Below are 23893 nucleotides of genomic sequence, written 5' to 3'. Positions count from 1 at the left end.
ATATGCAATTTTTACTTATCTTTATTATACTACTAGATTTATAGTTTAGGTTAAAAAATTTCTTTATTTTTTATTAACAAATAAACATAAATTTAAAGATCATGGTGTATAATGCTGAAAAGGTTGATTTGATATTTAAAATATAATAATAATAATAATAGCATAATAAATTGATATTGTTAATAATTGTTGAGGTAAAAATATCAAAAACAAAGAATTTTAATCCATTCTATATACTAGTAATAATAGAGATAAATCTAAACTATATCTGCATTGTAAATTGAGGCTAAAAACCAGTAAAAACCAATGTTCGTACTATTCTGTAGCTAAGAATAACTTTCAATTTTTTGTTAAAGATTATTATTACACACGTCCATATAATACTTGTCATTCAATTAAATTAGGTGACAATCTTTAGTTAGTATATAAAAAATAGCATTACATATAAATATAAACTCCCTAAAACATTATTAACAAAAACATAGAACTTTATTAATTATTCTGGTGCATACAAATTACATAATTGTTATTCCTAAAACATTTAAACATCAACAACAGCCTCTTCTCTACAAGGTTGATATCGATCCTTTGAGGATGTGATCCTCTTGAAATGAGGCAAGTAAAGACTCCAGAAAGTCATCCTCATTTTGCTGCAACAAAACATAAAATTTATATATAAATTCAAAATAATTTACAATAGAACATAATGAAGTGATTAAAGAGAAAAAAAACATACCTCATGAACAGGAGAAACAGCATTCATTTTATATGTGCCAAAATCAAGAGAGTTGGCAAAACCTTCCTGCTAGTTAAATCAAATGAAGAATAATTAGATAAGTGAATATATAAACAGAAAAATATTACTACTAAGAGTATCATGTGTTTAAAAAGTAAACTAATTGGCATACCTCATTAGTTGGTTGAAGTGCTGTTCCATTGAGTTGAGAAGAGGTGGTAACTACTTGAGAGTTACTGAATTGGTTGCTTTGAGTCTACATTAATTTATAGTTTTCACAAAATAAGATCAAGACATATGATTTCAATATAAATCACCAGCAAAAAATATCCTTTAATTAAAAAACATGTTAATTAGTGAGAAAAATGTATAGTAATTCTTGCCTGGTTCTGAGGTTGATCCAAAGAATTTGGAACATTTACAAAGCTGTCCCAGTTAAGCTGTTTTCCATAAAGGTTCGAGCTTTCGCCTCCATTATTCTGCTGTGAAAATGAAACAAGAGTTAACAGGAAAAAGGAATTGAAATTTCATATATAGAGATAGGCTAAAGAATGAACCTGTGGCTGGTTTTGAATGGTGAATTGACTCTGCAGATTTATGCCGAAAGAGCCTTGTTGAGGCGACAACATGTCGAGTTCAGACAGATCAAAAACTGGGATATGATCAGATTCTTGAGATACCAAAGGCAGCAATGTCATCTCATAATCTGCAATAGCATTACACAGTTGATCCAGATCATTTGCAGCAGCACTACTATTGCTTTGAAGATGATGAATAGTAGTAGGATTTTGGAAAGCATTGGGTGGATCTTCTACAGTTATAATGGAAGGGTGGCTGTGGACCGTGGCGCGGGGGGTCCCACAGTAGCCCTGCGCGGCAGAGTCATGATGATCCTGACAAGGTACTATGTTTGGGGTTGGGTTCTGCCAGCTTCCTACATTGGGGAGTAGTCTTGATTGGGTGGTTATGGTAAGTTGTGAAGTAGGGTTTTGATAGGTGAGTTTGCTCAGTGTGTTGGGCATTAGGGTTGAGAGTCTTGGTGATTCAGAGTTTAGTTTGAGATTCCTGCTAGTTAAGCCCTTATGCGAAGAAGATGACGAAGAAGACGAATATTGTATTTTGTAGCTTGCATCCGACACTCGCCTTAGGAAGATCCTGTATTTCTGCGCAATCAAGAAATTATTACATTTAATAGCATTGGTAAAAAGGGACTGTTCGTAAAATATAAACCGTTGCAAAGTCAAACTATTGGATTTTACGAAAGCTAGATATGATCACATTTATTGAAACGTATCTAAAGAATTACAACCAAAACCCTACGTCCCAAAATCAATTTGTTGAGATATTTACATGGGAATGATATATATCTCGTATCGAAAATATAAATTAGAGAGATCAACTTAAATACTTAGTGAGTCACTCATTTTATCACAAATTGGTTTATTGGATAAAACATCGGTATAGTTTAGCATCGATAATTATACTTCAATAAATTGAACCGTACCAAGACCGGATTAGCACTTATAACATCTCCATTCTTAACAAGATATCTTCAGATATACTAACTAACTTTTGGATTTGAGAAGCTCATAATCAAACATACAACCCAATGATGATATGAGATTACTAAATGTATAAACATATAATTAATACATCAAATATGGTTATCTGAGGATAGAAAAACAAGAACCTGCAAATGACTTGCTACATTTTCTCTAGTCAATCCAGGAACATTCATCACTTCAAGAATTTTCTTTGGAACAGCTCCTACACATGATCATATCCAACATTAATAACAACAAAAAAATATTGAATTAAATTAATGAAAACTTACTTTCAAGACCAATACTTCTAATAGCTTCCAAGAACCGATTGTGCAGAGAATTAGTCCAAACAATTTTAGGTCTTTTCTGTGAGTAAGATTGAGAATTTCCCCCATTTTTGTCCTCACACCTCTCTTTCTTAGGTGATTTTCTCTTGCCATCATCATCCTCATTCACTGATTCATCTGAATCAATATATTTCTGTCTCTCCTCAAAAGCATTAGCTTTTTCTTTCCTTTTCATGGCAGCAAATTGCCACAAATCCTTCAAATCATCAGGTGTTATTGGCTTCATAATGAAAAATGCAGCACCACTCTCCAAACCTTTCAAAGCTACTTCCTCTTTGTCATCTGCTGACATCACTTTGAAAACACACACACAAAACATTTAGCACATACACATGCATAAATAATTCATATATATGTAAAATTATGAAACTTACAAACTACAGGCAGGTTGAATTCTTGTGTTATAGCTCGTTGCAGCTCAAATCCATTCATATCCGGCATGTGCACATCCGATATGACCAAATCGAACGCGCCCCCATTGATTCGAAGCGTGCATAAGGCATCATTTGGATGCTTCACTGTCACAACTAAATAAAAAAAATGGAAAATTTTCAAGATTGTGAAAAGTTAGGGTTTCCCCTTTAGAGGCTTTTAGATGTTCCCTTTTTATGTATAGTACTATATCTTTTTGATTTAGAGGTCAGTTAGAGATTTATATATATAGACACTGACACACACATATATATATAAAGAGAGAGGGTTGGGTTTACCTTCATATTTGAGCTTCTTGAGTATAGCAGCAACAATGGCAAGGCATGTTATGTCATCATCTACAACCAAAATACTAATGGTATCATCAATTGATGAATAGTTGGTTGGTGGAATATTGCTTCTTCCCCTTTCCATGACTTTTTTTCTTCTTCTTTCTTTTTTGACAAATTGCTGATGAAGAGATAAATTAATGCAGTTAGTCAACTTTGCGGATGTGGTAAAGGTAATGATTGCAATCAATAAAAATGACTATATGAAGAGAGGTAGCACTGATTTATATAACTTGTCTTTTTGTTTTCTTTTGCAACTTTTTCTGTTTTTGTAGTTTGTGTGTGAAAACTCAATTTGAGTGCCATTTGTGAACCATACTACGGTTGGCTTGATTAAATAATTAATTCTGGCCAAATTGGAATAAGTTTGAAATTAAGAATGGGATTAATTCGTCTGGGGAGATTTAAATTTTTCAGGATGTGATTAATCTAGAATATCTGTGTCAAATAATCACATTTAAAGCTACTTACCAAATAGTGTGAGGTTCATTTGTAGGCCTTCTTTTTCTGAGAAGATTTTGTGAATTAATAAAACTTTATTGGATTTTAGTTATAATAGTATGTCTTTCTTCAGATTTTTCCATCACGTATATTATCAAGTGTTTAAACTTTAAATATTACGAACACATGTCCTTTTCAAGTTTTCCTCACAAATTACTAATTTAATTGGACATGTCATGGTGTGAGTGGTATATAATATAGAAATGACAGTATGTGAATCAGCGAAATTTGATTATGATTTTGCAACAAAATAGCACCGGTAAATTATCATATTTTCATTTTTACAATTGGAGATCCATAATTTAGAGGCTATTAATTATGCCTTTATATTATTGGATTAGTTTTCCCATATGGAAAGTTATAATTAATGATGGTTGAGTATATTATAATCTCATCACTAAATACATTTAATAACGTAAAGCCAATCCAAGAAGAACCAAAAAAATTCTATTTATTTAATCATAAAAAAGAACCAATTAAAATTAATAAAAAGAACCAATTAAAATTAATAAAAAGAACCAATTTCTATATTATGAGTATGATCGTATTCAAATAACTCCAATTGTGCTACTATCCTACTCATAATATTAAGGAATTTTTTACTGCGCAGCTTTAACTTTAAATTCTTTTTTATCATCAATATAAATAAGAATAACATTGTTGATAGTTCTTGACAAATAAAACTTACAACCTTACATACTCTGGCCTTTGTAATGAAGCCAAACTTAGATAAAGGATTCGAACATCATGGTTCTAAAAAACTGGCTTGAAGTGCTCATATATTAGCCATAGCACACCGCCAATTACCGTGTCTCGAACCAAATCTCTGGCAACGGAAGCAGCCCACCCACCGCGCTCCTTCTTCCCAGCGAGGTCTCTGAAGCGCAAGTTCCCTGTGTCCGACACCAGCGAGTATATGACTCCATTCATGTGCCCCTTACCAATCACTCCAACCACGTTCACACTCTTATTCACGGCTTTGCTTCTTTTCAGGGACCATGCCAGAAACTGAATTCATAAGCGTTTCATATTTGAGTATGTCAATTTAGTCGGAAGCAGAGCATTTGATCACTGAAGATATGGTTACGTTTGAACTACTTACTGTATCTCGCTCGTGTATGAGAGGAGGCAGCAGCGACGGATATGATAAACTCAGCTGCTCGTACAGCTGAAAGCTGCTGTCACCACCGGTAGGTTCCTGAAAGGGTGACTGACATCTACAATAAGGTTTCATCTTAACCGACAGTTGAAATTATTCATCCTAGATGTGTTCAAACAGTAGTAGTAGTAGTAGTAGTAGTAGTAGTAGTAGTAGTAGTATGTAGACGATGCATTTAGCTTATTTAGACTAAAAAAGCTTCCATATTCGTTTAACTTTACTGATGGAATAGACTGTTAGATTTAGAAATATTTATCAGTTCATCCATAGCAAGCTCAGTCATGTAGCAATGGCTTTGAAATTGAAACGGAAGTAAAGATTCGAGTGACAAACCTCCACTGGCTTAACGGATGATGTCATTCCACGAAGAATAGTGGAGACGAGACTTAGTTTTTCCTTCCATTTCAGAGAATTCCATGCCCTTTCAAGCTGAAAAAGGATGATGATAGCAATTCAGATTTCCTTCAATCAACAGAATCAGAATGGAAAGAAATCAAATATTTCCAACAAAAAGAATGGCAAAAAGGAGTTTCTCACAGTTATCTCGATTGGACGATCCCCCAAGACTAACTGAGCGCCGATTTCTTCAGCAACCTTTCTTGCAGCACGAAACTGGAAATTCGAAATCCACAATGCAAACTTGCTCAATCAAATTACATTCACAATATGATTTATAAACCAAGGAATTTGTTTACCTCATCACCAAAGGGACGATTAATATCTGAAGATAATTTGGAAGAGAATGTAGCCAAGAGCAACCGTAGTGCTAAAGCAGTTTGCCCACCTGCCAGTAGGAAAACGATTGAGAAGATGCTGATGCTGAACTGGAAAATAGGCAGAGAACGCAGAAAAGAAAAAGAACAGCATAGTAGTGATTGAACAAAGCACTCAAACTATATTTCTTGACAATTAAAACGTAGGAACATAAATGCCATATATATCAAGCTACTGACAGACTACTATCTGAAACAACACGATGAACTCAAACTATATCTCTTGACAATTAAAACGTCGAAAGATAAGCCCTATTTATAATAAGCTACTGACAGTCACCCAACTGAAGCAACGTGATGAAATCAAACTATATTTCTTAACGATTCAATACTTAATTAACTACTAAACATAATGCGGGAACAAAACAAGGGACAATCTCTATCAGAAAACTGTCACTCATTTTTCAAAATACATGGTCATGCATACGAACCTAAGTTGATGCTCCGGCCAATGGCGCCAAAGAATCCAGTTCCAGTGAGAGAGAACATGGTGGATCGTAGCTGCTGATTCTGATCACCATTATCTGGAACATACATGATCCCAGCTCTGAAACACAGCTCTGCAACAGCTGAAGTAAGCCATAGTTTGGAAAATCAAGCATGGTTCTTAAAGAGCTGAGACTTTCCCCCAAATTTAGGTATTTGAGCATAACAACATCCCACAATCTACAACATAGTATTTTGATTAAACCATACCAATAACAACCATTGAGACATTAAAAACCAATATAATTAGGGGAGAAACAGTTTCCTACTTCAACAGAGCTTAATTGAATAAAATCAATAGCAGAATTGAATCCCAAAACTTGCCTGCTTCTGCAGAGCTCGACGACGACGTTCTGGGGGTTGACGGCTCGAATAACCCTTTCAACATCAGATGCTGATTCCTGGGAAACGTGGGTAGTCCCAACTAACCAAATTGCGTCGGGCTCGACAAACTCGCTTCGCCAGGGCGGAACGGCGCCGTATTGGGGTTTCGTGACAAGGACCAAGGTGCCATTTTTAGCCAAATCGAGTAGCTGTGGGTGGGATTCGGCGATTGTGGCTGTGGAGATTTCGAGAATCTCCGTCTTGAAGTTGAAGGTGGGAGGTGGGGAAGGGATGACGGAGGCCGCCCGGCATGATAGTTGAATGGTGGAGATTGGAGCGAGGATTGGGAATGGAGACGGTGAAGCTTTCATGCTCAAGAATCCCATACACACACAAACTGTTTGGTATTTTGTTTGCCAGATATGTGCTAGAAGAGTGTGAACCTCGAGTCCTAAATCTCTTCTTTTCTCTTTCCTTGAATCAATATAATAAAAGATCAGAGTTTTAGTATTGTCGTCATTTTATTTTAAACTATTTCTGAGGTCAAAGTTTGAGTCACGTCGACATTTAGGAATGAATGTGTATGTATTCAGTATTGTAAATTGTAATTCAATTCAATTTGAATACACAACTTCAGTGTACCGCTAACCTTCAAATATTAATACTCTTATCGCATTTACAAGTCTATATCTAAAATAGTGACGGTGTAGGAGCATCACAATAGGGGCGCCATCCCGCCGCCCATCTGCGCCTACTGCAGACGGAGGGCCGAGCGACGGTGCTTTGCGGTCGCCAAAGGTAGTTGCCCTTCAATCGGCGCCGATCTCATTTTCAAAAATAAAATAAAATCATATTTTCGCTATTTTATTTTATTTTTTGTAGTTTTCTCCAACAATTAAAATGAATAATATACAGATAATGAGATAGGCTGTTGGGAGAGCTATGAGAGGCTGGGAGGATTGAAGATGGGCTATGAGATAGGCTGACGATATGGTAGGAGGAAATTGGAGATGGGCCGTTGGAAGAACTCTCTATCCTGAATGATCTAAGTAGCCCTTCGCTTATCGTTTTTGCCATCTGCAGTTTTGTAATATTAGAATCTCTGTAACATCGTATTTGTTTTGGAAATATGTCAAGGCAAAAGATCTATTTTGTGGTAAAACAGGTAAGGTTGATGCTAGTTGCGTTGGGCCTTGCTATATTATGCTTAGACAGTTGTCCGTGAACTGATTGTAGATAGTTATATTACAATATAATTTTAACACGAGTATATAACTATTTTTTTTCATTAGCATTCCACCAATTATTTTGATATTTTTTTATGCTTCAACACTTAGTCATCTCCATGATCTCGCTTTTATGTATTTAGAAGCAAATTTTGATACCAGCAACAAGAAATAATTAAAATTTAAAATGAACTAGTCAGTTTACCGACAATCCATTTCTATTCAATAACCGAAGTCCAGAGCCTTTGTCCCAGTGGCAATGAGCTTAGACATTATTTTATGAGGTGCCGAGTTCGAGCCCTCTTGACATCAGATGCAATTTCCTCATTTCTATAGTATAGGAGTTTATTTGTAATTTCCTCCTACATATAAGAGTTAATTTTAAAAAATAAAAAATAAAAAATAACCGAATAATTCAAAAATACTACAACAGTTGGAATTTGGTAGGTATGCCATAGTAATACTACTATTCTGTTGTCTAGATATTTAGAGATTGAAGAATAATGGAACCCACCAATCTATATAACACCCAAATAAAGCAGCAAATTATTCCAATATTCCCAAAAAATAAAAATCAAACGAGTCACACTTGGCACTAGAACATTACACTACCAAATAATCAAACAACACAGGAAAAATCGTAATTATATTTAAATGTTTATGAGCTGGAAATTAAAAGGAGGAAAGTGTGAGGGAGTGTCAAGTGTCTGTCCCATCCGTGTGTTTGCGCGTTAGATTGAGAGCAGTGAGTGAGTCAGTGAGTCAGAGTGAGACAATCTTATAATACAGCTAACCTTAAACTAGTACAATAGAGTGTACCAGAAGTTGTCAGACAAATTATGGGCCCACGATTTTCCCGCGCCTTTTCTTTCTCTTTCAATTCCCTCCTATCATGTGTGTATATAAATCCCCTTGTACACGTTTATGATTTATCCCATGTGTCCAAATTAGAACCAAATCCAAACCTTTCCTTTTTCAATATTTCCCCCAAAATTCGAATGCATGGCTGCTGAAGACGCCTCCATCCCACCGCCTCCCGCCGCCGCCTCCCCAAGGTCCGGCCGCCACCCCAGCTACCGCGGCATCCGGTGCCGGAGCGGGAAATGGGTGTCGGAGATCCGGAAGCCGCGCCAGACCGCACGCATTTGGCTCGGGACCTACGCCACCCCCGAGATGGCGGCGGCCGCCTACGACGTGGCCGCCCTCGCCCTCCGAGGCCCGGAAGCCGCGGTCAACTTCCCCGGCCTCGCCCCCACGTACCCGATGCCGGCCTCCTTCTCGGACGAGGACATACGGGCGGCTGCTTCCGCAGCCGCCTCCGCCATCGGCCCGCGGAACAACGGCCCCGGCCCGGATAGGGCAGCCGGGGCCGCTCAGCCCTTGGCAGCGTCGTCGTCGAGCAGTCATGAGTTTGTGGACGAGGAAGCACTATTTGGCATGCCAAAGCTGCTCGACGACATGGCCCAGGGAATGCTTGTCAGTCCTCCGCGGGGAAAGGCCCCCGCGGAGGACGAGGGGTCGGCAGAGGATTACTCCAGAAACGACAGTCTTTGGAGCTACCCCTAACCTTGGTACTATATTATAGTATTATAATATATTATATATGTGTGCATAGTTGGATCCGGAGCAGGCAGTTGGGCCGCCGCCGGCTCTGAATTTTCCGCCGCTGCCGTCTCTGAAATTTTCCTCACACAGCCGCATTAAACTGTGGCTTGGGTAGGGGCCTACTTTATATGAATAAGAGCTGAGGAAATGTTAAATTTGAGTGAATATTACGGAAAAATTATGTATTACTGTTGGAAGCTGTTTGCAGCAGAGCTACATAATGCTGTTTTTAGCAATATAAGTATATGACATTATTAAGTAAGTTCCACTTTTTATAATGCATTCTACATATAACTGTAAGTTTCATTATCATTGTACTATTATAGCTTTCACTGTATGTAATTTTATACGCACTTAATTTGATTTTAATATCTTAAAATTTGTTATTGACAGATTTATTTTATGATTATATAAAAATCAATGTTGGATTCGTTATTTTATTCATTCATAATATTTCAATAATATTCTTTGGGTTATTAGAATAAAATAAATGTACTATTAACCAAAATAAACAATGCAAAAGTAAACTAGAGAAAGTTAACAGTCTTCATAATACTTATATAAACCATGTGTCACAACATTAGAGTTATACTACTAAAAATCTTTTATAATCTACTTATTTTTTTAACCTATCCAAAAAAGTGACATTCCTTTAATGAACGGAAGTAGTATTAAACTGCAATTTAGTACATAATGATCAATTTGGTTGTGAAGCATATAGAAATCATCAGTATTGCAAATTCATTCAACGAAACCATTATGAGCATATCTTTACAATTTAAAAGTTGAAAATGATCTTATTTATATATAAATAAGACATAAATAGTGAAATGTTTTTGGGAAAAGGTCCCAAATCGGTCACGTAGAATATAATGAGATACTAGAATATTCAAAATAAGGGAGTTGCACTCTGTTCCAAAAGCTGCTGCTCGGCAAAAAAGGTAGCGAAATCATGTCTTCTTCCACTCTAATTAAACTCTTTAAAGTGTGTGTGCTTTCTATTCGACAACAATTTTCTCCTTTTTTTTCCAAAGCCATATAATGCAATCATTCAATTTATTTTTATTATTATTATTATTATTATTATTATTATTATTATTATTATTATTATTATTATTATTATTATTATTAAGTGTTTGGTTTATAATTTTACAAACCAACTATGTTGGGTTTGGGTTTAGAATTATTGGAAATATCTATATAGACTAAGAAAGTATATAGCTAGTTAACAACCAACAAACAGGATATCGCGAGGTTGAAAAAGTGGGCATCTATCTGTGTCTTCTCTAAACTCAAACTATGGAATTAGCAGTGATTAGTTAGGATCTAGAGAAGAAAGAGGCACGCACAAGCCAAACGGCCAAAAGACGGAGCCAAGAATTCTAGATGGGTGCTGAAAAAACATATATAAAGATATTTTAAATATTTAAGAAGGGGCATATATAAGGATTCTATATATATATATATATATATATATATATATATATATATATATATAGAAATTAATGATCAAAATAGCATATATGTTTTTTTTTGAGGTGGGGCATTTGCCCCTTTGGAGGTACATTAGATCCGTCCCTGCACACGCGTGCTTTGCTGTATCCTCTCATTTCTCTTCTTCTCTCGCCCCACTAATAGCAACGCCACATGCCTCTCTAGTCATAGTGATGCCGCTAGCTATTTCTCGGGTGCGGTGTCGTTATTTGCTTCTTCATCCCTTATCCATCTCGACCCTCGTCATAGGCCCACCTTTGCTGGCAAAATCCAATGCGAGAAAAAAGAAAATCTGAAAGTAAAACATAAAAAACAAAAAGAAGTCAGAAAGAACTTTCTCAAGAAGGAAATTATTATGTCACTCTTTTATTGGGGTCCTTCAAGTATCCCATTGATTAGCACGTGTTTCACGCGTTTGCATATGAGATTTGGCCGTTATTAACCGCTAACCCGCGGGCGGCTAACCGGATAGCCCTACCCATTCTAGAAAAGACAAATTTGTTATAAAATTTATATTCAGACAAGTCATGATCTACGAAGTTAAAGTGTTGTCTATGATATTTTTATCATTTTTTAATATAATTCATATAATGATAATTATCATACAATATAGTACATGTTGCGGATTTTGTAATCCTTTTACATTTGTTTAATTTTGGTAATATTTATTTAAAAAATACTCCACTATATGACTCACAATTCACAAATCACAATTACGCAACATCTTCCACCCCTTTGCCTTTAAGTTGGTTCGAACAGTCAATCTATTTAATAAAATCTAGAATATTTTCTGATTAAACTGCACCCCAAAACTTCAAGCTTATTGGGCGATTTGCCTAATGGGTTTGGATTTTGGCAAAATCATAAAATGGCATGTCGCTATTTAACATGGTAATGATGGACGTGTGACACACACATAGCGTTAAAATAACAAAATTTGATCAAATTCTAATTTTGCACACTAAATTTGACCAAATAATGTACTTAATCAAATGCTCAACATTAATGTTTTCAAGCATTCACATGCAATTTCACATAAAAAAAATATGAAAATAAAAAAAGATAAATCTAAATACCTAATTACCAATTAATTTAGGATGAAATCCTACTAATTAAGTGCAGTCGGTCTCACTTTACATGTCAGATACGTTACAATGAATGATATCGTATCTAGCCCATAAAATTTGACATAGTTACATAGCAAGCCTCATGCTCAAGTTAAATGTGTCATTAGACAAATTAAAAAACCTCACATGTTTGAGATATTCACATATAAGTTGTCACACATAAAAATAAAAAATACTCCAATAGTATCAACTTAATAAGTCACTCCTAGAAGTGGATACATATGATTTGCGCTCTAACGAAAAAGAATATACATAAATCCAACCCTAGTCAATAAAACACGGTTAAGATAGTAGGTGAGTAGAAGGAGGAAGCTTCTAGCTTGTTGCTTCCCTTAAACAGTGATACAATGAACTGAGAGTGTCCCTATCTCATTAAATACTCATCTCATCAGTCAAATCGCAATTAAATAACCGTATGGGCGCCACGTGGCCCATTAATCCGCTTCGACGACTTGTACCATTAATAACCCCCCCCCCCCTTTCGCGTATCTTATTAGTCCCGAAAAGGTACAAACCGTGTGCAGCCTAACTGTCACCTTATCCACATTTCCGTGTTTACAAACTATCCCTTTTCCAATTTCATCAATCATTATTAAATCACTTCATTTTAACACATATAAATAAACACACATCACTCCTTTCACTTTAACACTATATTTTCAAGATTCTACAATGAATATGTTTGGATCCGACAATCATTTTCCACGTGTGCATTCGTCGTTTTCGGGCGAATCGTCGTCCGAGAGCGAGGTGAAGCTCGCTTCGGACAACCCGAAGAAGCGGGCGGGGAGGAAGAAGTTCCGGGAGACGCGCCACCCGGTCTACCGGGGCGTGCGGCGGCGGAGCTCCGGCAAGTGGGTGTGCGAGGTGAGGGAGCCCAACAAGAAGTCGAGGATATGGCTCGGGACCTACCCCACCATCGAGATGGCGGCGCGTGCGCACGACGTGGCGGCTCTAGCTCTGCGGGGCCGGTCTGCGTGCCTCAACTTCGCGGACTCGGCCTGGCGCCTGCCTGTCCCTGCGTCCGCGGACGCTGAGAACATCAGGAGGGCGGCTGTCCAAGCAGCCGAGGCCTTCCGGCCTCGGCTGCAGGATGAGGATGAGAAGCGGTCGGCCGCGGCGTCGGCGGAGAATGGGTGGATTGTGGAGGAGGAGGGGATGCATGGGTTGTTGATGAATCTGGCAGAGGGGATGATGCTGCCGCCACCTCACTACTATGGTTATGACGTGGAGGATACTGCTGACGTGGAGCTATGGAGTTATTTCATTTGATATGGTGTTTAGGTAGGTAGATAGGGCTAGGAATTCTTCCAACTTAATATTTTTTGGCAAGTGAAGAGGTTTTATTTGTAAATGTCATGAAATAAAACAAAACGATTTTATTCTATACTTTTGTGATGGTTTGGATTTTTAAAAATATGATGAAATGCAATTGAGAAAAGATAGTTGAACATTGAATCTTAGTTTTATATATTGCTTTTTTTATAATGAAATATGAATAAAACAAATTAGTGATACATGAAACCTAATTATTGTATATAATGAACTGAAATGAGACAAGTAATGACAAACATATCAACAAGGTAAAATTAACGTAAAATAGTAGATAGAGAACGGGATCATGCTATATGGAGTACATATATCTTATATGAGCACAAATTTAATTTAATTCACATTTAGCATTATTTGTTTCATTTATACATTTATTTGATTATAATATCTTAAAAAATGTTATTTACATCATTAATTTTACCAATTACATAAAAAATAAAACCAACCTCAAGTGGTTAATTTATTCATTTAAAATGAATAGATCACACTTTTGAGGAATTTGTAAAATTAATGATAATCAATAATATATTTCAAAATATTAGAATCAAATGAAATACTAATATATAAAACAAAACAAAACAAAACAAAACAAATAGTGTTAACATGGACTAAACAAACAAGAGTGATACTCACGTATTATAACATTTCTCTGTCTAGTCCATACGAATATGTGAAACAAGGACAAGAATTTGAGATGTTTCCAAGGAAGTAAAATCTATTCGAAGGGAAGTTGTAAGCTCCAAAGCGTTGATGAAGTCTAAAGCTCTTTTAGTGGTCAGAAAGATTAACCTTATCACAACTCAATATTTTCAGATAACCAAACCCAAAGAAACCCACAATCAGTAGCACTTTCAGGAAGTGTATCAACTGTGAGAAAAAAAAAGAAACAACATACAACGACGAATCAAGGAGAGATGTTACTACTTCGTCTTCTTGAGGAGAACCGAGGTCCTATGCACTGCATCATCCCTCACGAAACTCCACCATAGGTAGGTCAGTGGAATTGTGGTTGCGTGCCAAAGGGCATGAGCGTCAACAAGCCCCAAGTACGGAGGGAAATCATAAATCTCCAAGAGCATGGCAAGAGCGCCTCCGAGTACAACCACCCACAGCTTCCAACGGGAAGGGTGGCCAGAGACGCCGCCCCAAACTGCCCAGATAACTATCTGTAGCACACCCATTGCCACACAAACTTTCATGTTCAATCCTGCAAAAATACACATCTTGTTGGCTCCAGAGGTGTTGTATGAATTTGATGCATCATTCAGAGACAAATATCCATCCCTTTCCATAAAAGTTTTAGTGTTATGTAGAAAATAATTATGTTCCGATTCATAAAAACCATCCCTTTCTTACGACAGATTAGCAACTAAGAATGCACCCTCAGTCATTACAAGGAGGTAACACGGCTATAAACAGATACTACTACTACTACTACAATATTACCATAGAAGAATACTGCAAATTTCCTCCATTTCAGATTTGTACCTTGCTTATATACCATCCTAATAAAAAGATAAGTAAAACTTCTATCCGAAGCAAAAACAGACGGGACAGAATTCAAATGGTCAAACTGCTAACTTTCTCACTAAGATGCAAATTATTCAAACTAGCTTGAGAGTAATGGGATTCAGAAGGATTACCGTAGTCGAGTTCATAGAAGTTCAAATACAGGATATGAGTTGTCACGAATGCTATTAAGGGAGCTGAAACCATGACCCTTGCAGCCTCAAGCTTCACACTGAAAGCTCGTATTATAGCCAGCATAAGAGAACATCCAAGTAACGCCACTGCAGATGAGTAGTCCAGCTTCTCAGTCAAATCTACATCTCTGCATACATTTTGCAGAATATCTCGAAATTAGAACAGGAAGGCCACATCTCACACTACCCCAACCCCCAAAATATTGTAAACAATAGTAATACTACGTTTGTATATAGTATTTTGAACTGAATCCAAAATCGCAATGCTATTAATATCCTTTCTTCATTGGCATACAGTTTTTCTCATACCAATGAATCATAAGCACCGTTCTATTATAAGTTTTCAACTTTAGATTACTGGCAGCAGAATCATTTAATAAATTCCTCCAATGTTATTTCAGAATATTACTATATGCAATAGATATGACAATGGAAAGAAAAGGAGTGATGGAGCGCACCGACTGTGGAAAACTGCACTCCAAAGCCAGGCATTCACTGCGAAGATTGCATATATGTTCCAGAGGCCTGTGTATTCATAATATGTCTTCTTGTTTGGTCTAAAGGGCAGTTTGTAGTTTACAAGGATGTAGAAAGAAACCCATCCATGAAACTGTACCGCAAGATTAAGAGCAGAGAAAGCGACCGAAACAGGTTCCTGAACACATTAATTAGATTTAGCGCACTCACGAACACTATAATGGCCAAAAGCAATAGTACACGAAGGATTAAGGGAAAGCATTTTCCTCACAAATTACAGCGTCTTTTTACCTGGATCCCAGAAATACGCTTGAATGGCCACTTGCCATGGTACTTTACAGGCTTGTAGCCAAGTTCCTGTCTTTCTTCTTCTCTAGAGAGCATGCAGTGGTAACGACAGTCACTGCGGCAGTCCCATTGCTTCCATTGAATGTATAGTGGCTCCTGCAGATACCATGGGCCATCAATGGGGTTTCCGTCTGAGGAAAAGTTACAGTGCTGAAAGCACTTGTCCCCCACACATCCAGTCTTCTCGCATTGCAAAACACAAGCCCTAGCAGTGCAATCAATTTTTTTAAAAAATAACAAAGGCATGAGCACAATGAGCCATATGAAGATATATATATCTGCTGTCTCAAGCAAATACTTATCCACCCCGATTCACAACTTTTTCTAGTAGTATTATCTAATATCACAACCATGTAAAATAAACGAAATTTCAGAGTCCAAACGCACAATGAGCTATACTACATTATGACTACAAAGACAGACAGATGCATCATGAGACGGAAAGTTGTTCCAAACGCTGATCTTGAGAAAGCTCAAAAGTAATAAGAGCACAGATTGTTATGATCAAAGAATCTTTCAGCCAAGTCAACCTAAGAGATAAAATAAAAGTAATGGCTACCTTTTACCAACCACCAAAAAGAAACATAATATGGAAGCAGTCAATATAACCTCCTATTGCAGTGAACTTTTATGAGATGTGTGAGATGCATAAGAGTGCAAGACGACAATAAGAAGCCACACAACTATCCACTAGATGTATATATACTTTCACCATAATCTCCAATCCTACGAAAGAAAATCACAACATTCCCTGTCACTTTAGATTAGTTTCTGTTTGAAGAACTGGTTATAAATGCAGTTAAAACTACTAACAGCAAAGGGTGACACGGATAACTTTAATGTTTCAACTATAAAGTCATACCTATTGATTACTTCCACAAACCTGTTTAATTAATGATTCAAAGGAAGTTACGATTGCAACAAAAACTGCATTGCTCAGCATTAGTCATCGCAAATAACTGTGACAGGCGGAGTTAGACAACCCACACACCAAATTCGAACCCGAAGTAATTGCACAGACTAAAGTTTCAACCTTCCAATATCATGATTTCTTGACTACCTTACCCTCCAATTAAATCCAAACCTTCCACAATATCCCAATCATCAAGCTCAACTACAACACGATCCATACTTGAACACTTCCCAAGCTAAGCTCACTCTACACGTACTCACACTTGAAGAACTAAAATACGCAGCAAGATTCCAACAAAAGAAACCCAAGAAAATAAAAAATTCAAGATTGTTCGATTACAAACAGACAATCTATAACCTGTAGACTGGATCAGCGTCACCGGGGCTGGCTTCGTGAAATCCGAGAAAGCATGATAGGGCAGCCAGGAAGAGAATGAAACGACGCCGTTCCATGGGATTTGGGGATTGTAATCAGCTCCAGAGGCCAAGGAATAGAAAAGTAAGCTCAACTTCTCTACTGAATTGAATAGTAGATGTCTAAGATGTGGATCTGGTTCAGCAACTTCCCCTCCAGCTGGGGAAGATGAATCTTCAGGGAGTGTAGGAATTTACTGATAGTGATTTTTCTCTTTGAAACGGTGGACGAGAAGTAATCGATGAGATATATCTGTTCTTGGAAGAGCAATTGGTTACAATCGCGCCCTCTCCAGTTCACGACCTTACAATACTTTACATTTGCCTTTTATTTAACCTACATTTATAAAATGAGATATTTAAATATTATCGAAATTTCTTCAAACTAGTCTATTTCATAATTTTATAATTTAGTTGGAAAAATCAGAAATTTCTTCAAATTCTAGTCGATTTGTTTCTCTATTGGAGACTTAACAAATTTTCACTTATTTTATAGTAAATGATAGCGAACGGATCTTAAATTTATAATATTTTGAATGATTTTTAAAATTGGACAAACCTGAATTCCGAAAAACACACTTGGATATGATTTAAAAATCCTTCATTTATTGTAATTATTCGATTAAACTATAAAATTTCTATTAATTGATTAAATCAATTAAAATGTAATTTTCTTAAATTACAAGATGCTAAAAACACCGCATTCCTACCCAAAACAGTTCCTTTGGTGCTAATTTAGAACGTGTGGCTGAAGCCTGAATTACTCCCCGATTCATATAAATAGATGCATTTCATTTTGAGCCCTTGTTTTAAAAAAATGATAATAAATAGTTAAAGTAGAAAAGTAGTAAAATAAGATATAGAATACTCTTTCTTTATTTTAACTATTTATTATTATTTTTTCAAATGAATGCTCAAAATAAAATGTCTCTATTACTGTGGAACGAGAAAGTATACTACTATAATACAAATTTGACACGAATAATCCGTTCAAGAATCTATTTTTACACACATTTCACAATAGTATTATAAAATCATGAACTCTCACTTCACAAATTCTGTCCAACCACCAAAATAAAAATGGCAGCAACGCCTCTTGCACCTTCCTTCAACCTCTACTCCCCTAAACACTTGATCAAACACAAAACTTCAAGATTGAAGCTCAAGCTCAGCAGTAATCTATACCGGCAGCCTCTTTCTTGCTTGCCCACTTCGGTTCCTCAGCCAATATCTGTCAAAGGATCAAGAGCTCTAGCTGCATCAAGAATCATCAGACGGGCCTATGTTTCGGGCCCGGATTTCGATGCAATTGTGTCAGAGGTTGACCCAAAAATCGACGGCGCCGAGGTTGTGGAGCTGCAGCCGCTTGATGTGATTAGTGGGGGGCTGCTGTGGAAACTTGTCTCGCGGCATAAATGGAGAGTCTTGGCGTCGGTTCTCACTCTTTTCGGCTGCACGACTTGTACCCTGGCCATGCCCTTGTTCTCTGGTACGTGGGAGTTGTACATTTTGGGGGTAGTTGCAAACTAGTTGGCTGCAATCTTGATTGTTAGATAAGGGGATGATGCATCATAACTATGTGTGTGTTGTTTTAGGTAGAGAATCCGAGTTAACTACATTTATATTGGTATTTTATGTTTGATGAGCTTTGAGAAAAGGATGTGATTTCTATTTTCACATGATTTTGAGCTATTCATGATGTAGTCCTGTAGCATTGCAAGTTACTGTTTTTTCGCCAGAATTCTTGCACATTTGTTGAAATTCCCTTGTTCTCTGGTATGTGGGAGTTGTACAGTTTGGTGGATTTAGTTGCAATATAGATGGCTGGAATCTTGATTGTTAGATAAGGGGACGTTGCAATGACTTTGTAGTGATGCATCATTAATATGTGGGTGTTGGTTTAGGTAGCAAGTCCAAGCTAATTGCATTCACATTGGTATTCTATGTTTTCTGAGCTTTGAGAAAAGGATGCCATTTCTGTTTTCACATGTTTTGACCTATTCATGTGATGTAGTTCTGTAGCTTTGCAAGTTACTGTTCTTTCTGCTGAATTCTTGTGTGGCCTGTCATCTGCGGCTTTGCTTGATGATGGTGTTTTCTAGTGTACAACTCTGGCATAATTTTGGTGAAATGTAGTTAGAAGGAAATCTGAATGTGTAACTATACTATGTAAAAGTTAGTTTTAATAAAATCTTCGAATGTGTAGTTTCGGTAGTATTTGTGGAAGATGAGTAAAACGAGCTCTTAGTGATTCTTGATTAACAGTTACGCGTCAATCTATTATGATAGTTATAGCCATGATTTTCCAGAGCAATGACTTCTTCTATTCTAGTATTTGTTATAGGAGTATTGGAGAACATGGACCGTGTATATCCTTTAACCGACCATGAACTACAAGTCAAAATCATGATGATAGATGTGCATCTGGATATATTTTATGTTAATATAAAACTTCTATTTCGAATTGTTGTCAATAACTCTCCCAATATTTCCACAATAATCAGTTGCGGCAGAGATATATTATTATTGAAATGTCAATTGTGACAATATACACCAATATTACTATTACAGGGAAATTTTTCGAAGTACTGATTGGAGCGAGACCAGATCCTATCTGGCAACTGCTGAGTAAAGTGGGATTACTGTACACATTGGAACTAATTTTCACAATTATTTTTGTGGTAAACATGAATGGCATATGGGAGAAAGTTATGTCAAGCTTAAGAGCTCAAATTTTCCAGAGGGTGTTGATTCAGAAGGTGAATCTTTTTTCTTGTACTATGCTGACATTGTAATTCATTACCTTCTAGTGAAATAGCAGCATTTGCTGATGAAAATTTGTCTCCCTCTATTTCACGCACAACATACTGCATTCATATTTATGCTTCTGTCCAATTCCTAATACGCATTTTGTATTATTTCCGCAGGTGGAGTTTTTTTGACAAGTACAAGGTATGGAACATTATTCCATGTTACATAAGTACTTCAAGAGATGTGTTGTGCTTCATTTATTGTTTCTGACTCTCTTTGTTTATTCTACTCTATATACACTGACCCCTTTGTTTTATCACTGATTTTTGCACTCTGTGTAGGTTGGCGAACTGACTTCTTTATTAACATCGGATTTGGGTTCTCTAAAGACCATTGTTAGTGACAACGTATCTAGAGACCGTGGTTTCAGGGCAATTTCTGAGGCAAGCTACTCTACACTATGCAAAAGTGAGCTGAATTGATATTGGCACCATTTTCACCTTGTCTAATGAGAGATGTTGTGACAGAAAAAGCTTTCTTCTCGCTGTATCTGTCAATGAAATTTTCCTTTTGGAGATTAGTATTTTGGAAAACTAAGTGTTAATCGAATAGGTTAAGTTAAAGAGCAACTACTAATATACCTTTATAATGAATCTTATTTTCCTCCCTTTCTTTGCTTGGAATTTGACGACTCTGAGAATATGTATATGTCGTCTCTTGCGCAGGTCATTGGGACACTTTGTGTACTTTTTACTCTTTCGCCCCAGCTGGCACCAGTTTTGGGCCTCCTTATGCTAACCGTGTCTGCAGTATTCGGTAAGATTGTCTCATAGTGTTTTGCCAAGGGTTTCTCTTCAAACAGGAAAATTAGTCCTATTTACAGCTTGCGTTTTTGTGGCATTTAACTAACATCTATGTGTTCTGTAGCTGCATATAAAAGAACAACTGTCAGCGTCTTTAAATCTCATGGATCTGTACAAGCCACCATAGCTGATTGTGTTACTGAAACTTTTGCTGCTATACGTACCGTGAGCTCCTGATCGACACTGACTGTTTTTGTGCATCCAAGAGATTGTGTATCTGGTAATTATACTGCATTGTTGAATATTGCAGGTCAGATAATTCGGGGGTGAAAAACGTCAAATGTCTGTTTTTAGTCGACAGGGAGAGTACCATTGGTTTATGTTTTTCAATGTTCATAGAGTTTATTCCGAAAGAAGTGTAGAATCTCTGGAATTTCTCAACATGCTATTGGAACTTGTCAGATTCTTAACTACGAGAGAAGTGGTATGACCCTCGGAGTATTTAAGTCCATAAACGAATCCATCACCAGGGTTGCTGTCTATGTTTCTTTAATGGCTTTGTATTGTCTTGGAGGAAGCAAAGTAAAAGCTGTAAGAACTTCAAGAATTTCTATCCTCACTTGATTTGATTCGTTGGTCATGTTGAATGTGGGAAAACTTGGGTTTGACGATGGAGAACTCGATTTGTTGGATGTAGGGCGAACTCGCGGTTGGGACCATGGTTTCTTTTATTGGATACACGTTTACGTTAACATTTGCTGTGAGTATATTCACTTGGGATTGGATTTATCTTTTCTTGTATGCCTCCTCTATATATTAAAAGCTAAAGCAAATTTTCTAGGTTCAAGGTGTGGTGAACACGTTTGGGGATCTTTGAGGAGCCTTCGCTGCTGTTGAACGGATTAACTCTGTCCTTTCAGGTGCTGAAATTGATGAAGCACTAGCTTATGCTCTAGAGAAAGACTTGAATAGAAGGAAATCACATGATCCAAACCTCGAACCTCTCTTGGCCGATTCCAACGGAAAGATGCAAACCAGCCGGGTGAGGTACATGTCGTCACTAAAATCTGGTAGTGATGTCCGCAAGCTTGCAGAGTCAGGTGATATTCACCTCGAAGGTATGGACTTTGGTTAGTAATTGTATTTTTCATTATGGATTTAGTTCGTAGCCCTAATAGCACGCATAACACTGGATTTTCGTGTTGAAAAAATGCACACTTTCCTTGAATCTTTCCCTCAACGATATGTATATTGCAGATGTTCATTTCTCATACCCTCTTAGGTCCGACGTGGAAATCTTACAAGGTCTTGATCTGACTTTAAAATGTGGAACAGTCACTGCTCTGGTTGGTTCTAGTGGTGCTGGGAAAAGTACAGTCGTACAGCTTTTAGCTCGCTATTATGAGGTTATACCTGACGTTCAGCTTAATCGTTGATGAAGTTTATGTCATGACTGACGAGGAACTGGAGTGCGAATTTGAAAATTGCAGCCAACAAGAGGGCGCATAACTGTTGCTGGCGAGGATCTACGGTCATTTGATAGGAGTGAATGGGCTCGTGCAGTTTCCATAGTGAACCAAGTAACTATCTCAACCCTTCATATCCAGTGTTTAAATTACATTCGAAAGCGTACAAAATGAGGCTAAAGTGTGAACGTATTGTGTCCAAAAATGGAACATTAAGATGGCAAGATGTGCACTATGGGACGAAGGGAGTAGTATAAAATAGAGAGCATTTGTTTGCTTTTCTAAACAAAGTATATTGTGATTTGCTGTAGGAACCTGTTCTATTCTCTGTGTCTGTTGGAGAAAATATTGCTTATGGGCTCCTGGATGATAATGTTTCCAAGGACGACTCACGAGTTTATAATCTCATTGCCACAGGTGATGAAAGCATGGACCGTCTACCCTTACCATTTTGTTGTGTTTTGCTGATTATCGTATCTCTGTAGGGTTACGACACATTGGTTGGTGAGCGCGGAGGGCTGTTAAGTGGAGGACAGAGGCAGGTATAGTATATAGCATTCTCTCTCTCTCTCTCTCTCTCTCTCTCTCTCTCTCACACACACACACACACACACAATGAGCAGATATGTGGCAGTGATCCCATCTTTCTATTTCCAGAGAATTGCCATTGCAAGGGCTCTGCTCAAGAATGCTCCAATCTTGATTCTTGATGAGGTAAAGTCTTTCCAACTTCAGGCTACTTCTCGTCTCTCTTCATAAACGAAACTTTTCAACGTGCCATGTTTAAGTGATTGATCCCATTTAAGTTAAAACATTTCTTGTTTAGTTGCTTGTTTTGTTCCTATATCATTCTACATTGGATGATGTCCACCTAATTAAGTTTGGTGGTTACAGGCCACGAGTGCTTTGGATACTGTTAGCGAACGTCTGGTTCAGGACGACTTTAGTGATAGCTCACAGGCTCAGCACGGTTCAGAATGCTGACCAAATCGCTCTGTGCTCCGATGGGAAGGTCTCAGAACTGGGGACACACTTGGAGTTGATAGAACAGAAGGGGCCGATATGCGTCCCTCGTTGGCTCCCAAAGGCTTGCATTCGAGTGACTGACAGTCAAATCATTTGACACCATTTTCTTGCTGACAGTTTGAAATGGATTGCGTATGAAGAAAGAGCACTAGTGCTTCCGCGTGCAACATCTTGGAAGATGATATAGCAGCAAACACAACATTGTAAACGGTTATTTCATAGTGTTTTTCACATTATATACCTACCTACAACATTTCAAATTTTTTGGTGGGTATACAGTTTAATAGAAAATACATATGAAGCTGCAAAATCAGTATCACTGCAAACATTGCACACTCAGACCACCTAGATTCCATACGAGGCAATGCCACTTGATCGCGTACCTTGTCTCAACTGTCACGGGGTTAGGACTGTTACATTAGCTGCTTCAAGCCCATCGAATCACTGATTCTACAGATGCCGATCATGTTGTTCAAATTCCTCAAGACCTTGAATTTCTCCCAAACCTGGGTCCGACAAAACTTGTCAAATTTTGATGTAAGAAAAGCTTAACATTTGAGCTGTGTGGAAATCTCAGA

At 37.3% G+C, this 23893-nt stretch overlaps 5 protein-coding genes and 1 pseudogene across 8 annotated transcripts; 3 read left to right on the top strand and 3 right to left on the bottom strand.

Annotated features, from left to right (window-relative positions):
- Positions 1–566: 566 nt before the first annotated feature.
- On the bottom strand, positions 567–3473 carry LOC121781778 (two-component response regulator ARR2-like). The gene is made up of 9 exons (XM_042179466.1): positions 3338–3473; positions 3002–3154; positions 2571–2921; positions 2427–2503; positions 1294–1899; positions 1120–1218; positions 909–992; positions 737–802; positions 567–650 (listed from the first exon to the last, which is right to left on the bottom strand). The coding sequence occupies exons 1-9, from the start codon at positions 3471–3473 to the stop codon at positions 567–569; spliced, it is 1656 nt and encodes a 551-aa protein (XP_042035400.1).
- Positions 3474–4500: 1027 nt separating this feature from the next.
- Positions 4501–7111, bottom strand: LOC121780555 (traB domain-containing protein-like). 4 transcript variants are annotated; one of them, XM_042178150.1, is made up of 7 exons: positions 6632–7111; positions 6253–6368; positions 5744–5832; positions 5586–5660; positions 5382–5477; positions 4992–5099; positions 4501–4897 (listed from the first exon to the last, which is right to left on the bottom strand). In XM_042178150.1, exons 1-7 carry the CDS (start codon positions 7015–7017, stop codon positions 4643–4645), a joined length of 1125 nt encoding a protein of 374 aa, XP_042034084.1. In that variant the 5' UTR covers positions 7018–7111; the 3' UTR covers positions 4501–4642. The 4 variants fall into 4 exon arrangements, with proteins under 4 accessions (XP_042034084.1, XP_042034085.1, XP_042034086.1 ...); XM_042178151.1 differs by having other exon boundaries at positions 4992–5087; XM_042178152.1 differs by having other exon boundaries at positions 6253–6390; positions 6632–6837.
- A 1609-nt stretch (positions 7112–8720) lies between these two features.
- On the top strand, positions 8721–9724 carry LOC121780883 (ethylene-responsive transcription factor ERF025-like). Its single transcript, XM_042178531.1, has one exon. It carries the CDS (start codon positions 8860–8862, stop codon positions 9421–9423), a length of 564 nt encoding a protein of 187 aa, XP_042034465.1. The 5' UTR covers positions 8721–8859; the 3' UTR covers positions 9424–9724.
- A 2970-nt stretch (positions 9725–12694) lies between these two features.
- Positions 12695–13470, top strand: LOC121780667 (dehydration-responsive element-binding protein 1D-like). The gene has a single exon (XM_042178284.1). It carries the CDS (start codon positions 12756–12758, stop codon positions 13353–13355), a length of 600 nt encoding a protein of 199 aa, XP_042034218.1. The 5' UTR covers positions 12695–12755; the 3' UTR covers positions 13356–13470.
- Positions 13471–14024: 554 nt separating this feature from the next.
- LOC121782631 (post-GPI attachment to proteins factor 3-like) lies at positions 14025–17575 on the bottom strand. Its single transcript, XM_042180560.1, has 5 exons — positions 17214–17575; positions 15887–16148; positions 15577–15773; positions 15059–15246; positions 14025–14622 (listed from the first exon to the last, which is right to left on the bottom strand). The coding sequence occupies exons 1-5, from the start codon at positions 17306–17308 to the stop codon at positions 14336–14338; spliced, it is 1029 nt and encodes a 342-aa protein (XP_042036494.1). The 5' UTR covers positions 17309–17575; the 3' UTR covers positions 14025–14335.
- Positions 17576–18305: 730 nt separating this feature from the next.
- On the top strand, positions 18306–23625 carry LOC121782228 (annotated as a pseudogene).
- Positions 23626–23893: the final 268 nt, after the last annotated feature.

Source organism: Salvia splendens, chromosome 20, assembly GCF_004379255.2.
Source record: "Salvia splendens isolate huo1 chromosome 20, SspV2, whole genome shotgun sequence".
NCBI classification, from domain to species: domain Eukaryota; kingdom Viridiplantae; phylum Streptophyta; class Magnoliopsida; order Lamiales; family Lamiaceae; genus Salvia; species Salvia splendens.
This window is presented reverse-complemented; position numbering and strand designations above follow the sequence as displayed.

What these genes read in the sequence shown, in the direction of transcription:
- LOC121781778 (XM_042179466.1), bottom strand. Translation starts at nt 3,473, where the DNA reads ATGGAAAGGGGAAGAAGCAATATTCCACCAACCAACTATTCATCAATT. An exon ending in ATTCAACCTGCCTGTAGTTT is followed by an intron (nt 2,922 to 3,001) that starts GTAAGTTTCATA and finishes GTGTTTTCAAAG; the next exon opens with TGATGTCAGCAGATGACAAA. An exon ending in CCATTCAAAACCAGCCACAG is followed by an intron (nt 1,219 to 1,293) that starts GTTCATTCTTTA and finishes TCATTTTCACAG; the next exon opens with CAGAATAATGGAGGCGAAAG.
- LOC121780555 (XM_042178150.1), bottom strand. Translation starts at nt 7,017, where the DNA reads ATGGGATTCTTGAGCATGAAAGCTTCACCGTCTCCATTCCCAATCCTC. An exon ending in ATCGTCCCTTTGGTGATGAG is followed by an intron (nt 5,661 to 5,743) that starts GTAAACAAATTC and finishes TCGAATTTCCAG; the next exon opens with TTTCGTGCTGCAAGAAAGGT. An exon ending in CATCCGTTAAGCCAGTGGAG is followed by an intron (nt 5,100 to 5,381) that starts GTTTGTCACTCG and finishes TGTAGATGTCAG; the next exon opens with TCACCCTTTCAGGAACCTAC.
- LOC121780883 (XM_042178531.1), top strand. Translation starts at nt 8,860, where the DNA reads ATGGCTGCTGAAGACGCCTCCATCCCACCGCCTCCCGCCGCCGCCTCC.
- LOC121780667 (XM_042178284.1), top strand. Translation starts at nt 12,756, where the DNA reads ATGAATATGTTTGGATCCGACAATCATTTTCCACGTGTGCATTCGTCG.
- LOC121782631 (XM_042180560.1), bottom strand. Translation starts at nt 17,308, where the DNA reads ATGGAACGGCGTCGTTTCATTCTCTTCCTGGCTGCCCTATCATGCTTT. An exon ending in AGCGTATTTCTGGGATCCAG is followed by an intron (nt 15,774 to 15,886) that starts GTAAAAAGACGC and finishes TAATGTGTTCAG; the next exon opens with GAACCTGTTTCGGTCGCTTT. An exon ending in AGTGCAGTTTTCCACAGTCG is followed by an intron (nt 15,247 to 15,576) that starts GTGCGCTCCATC and finishes AAATGTATGCAG; the next exon opens with AGATGTAGATTTGACTGAGA.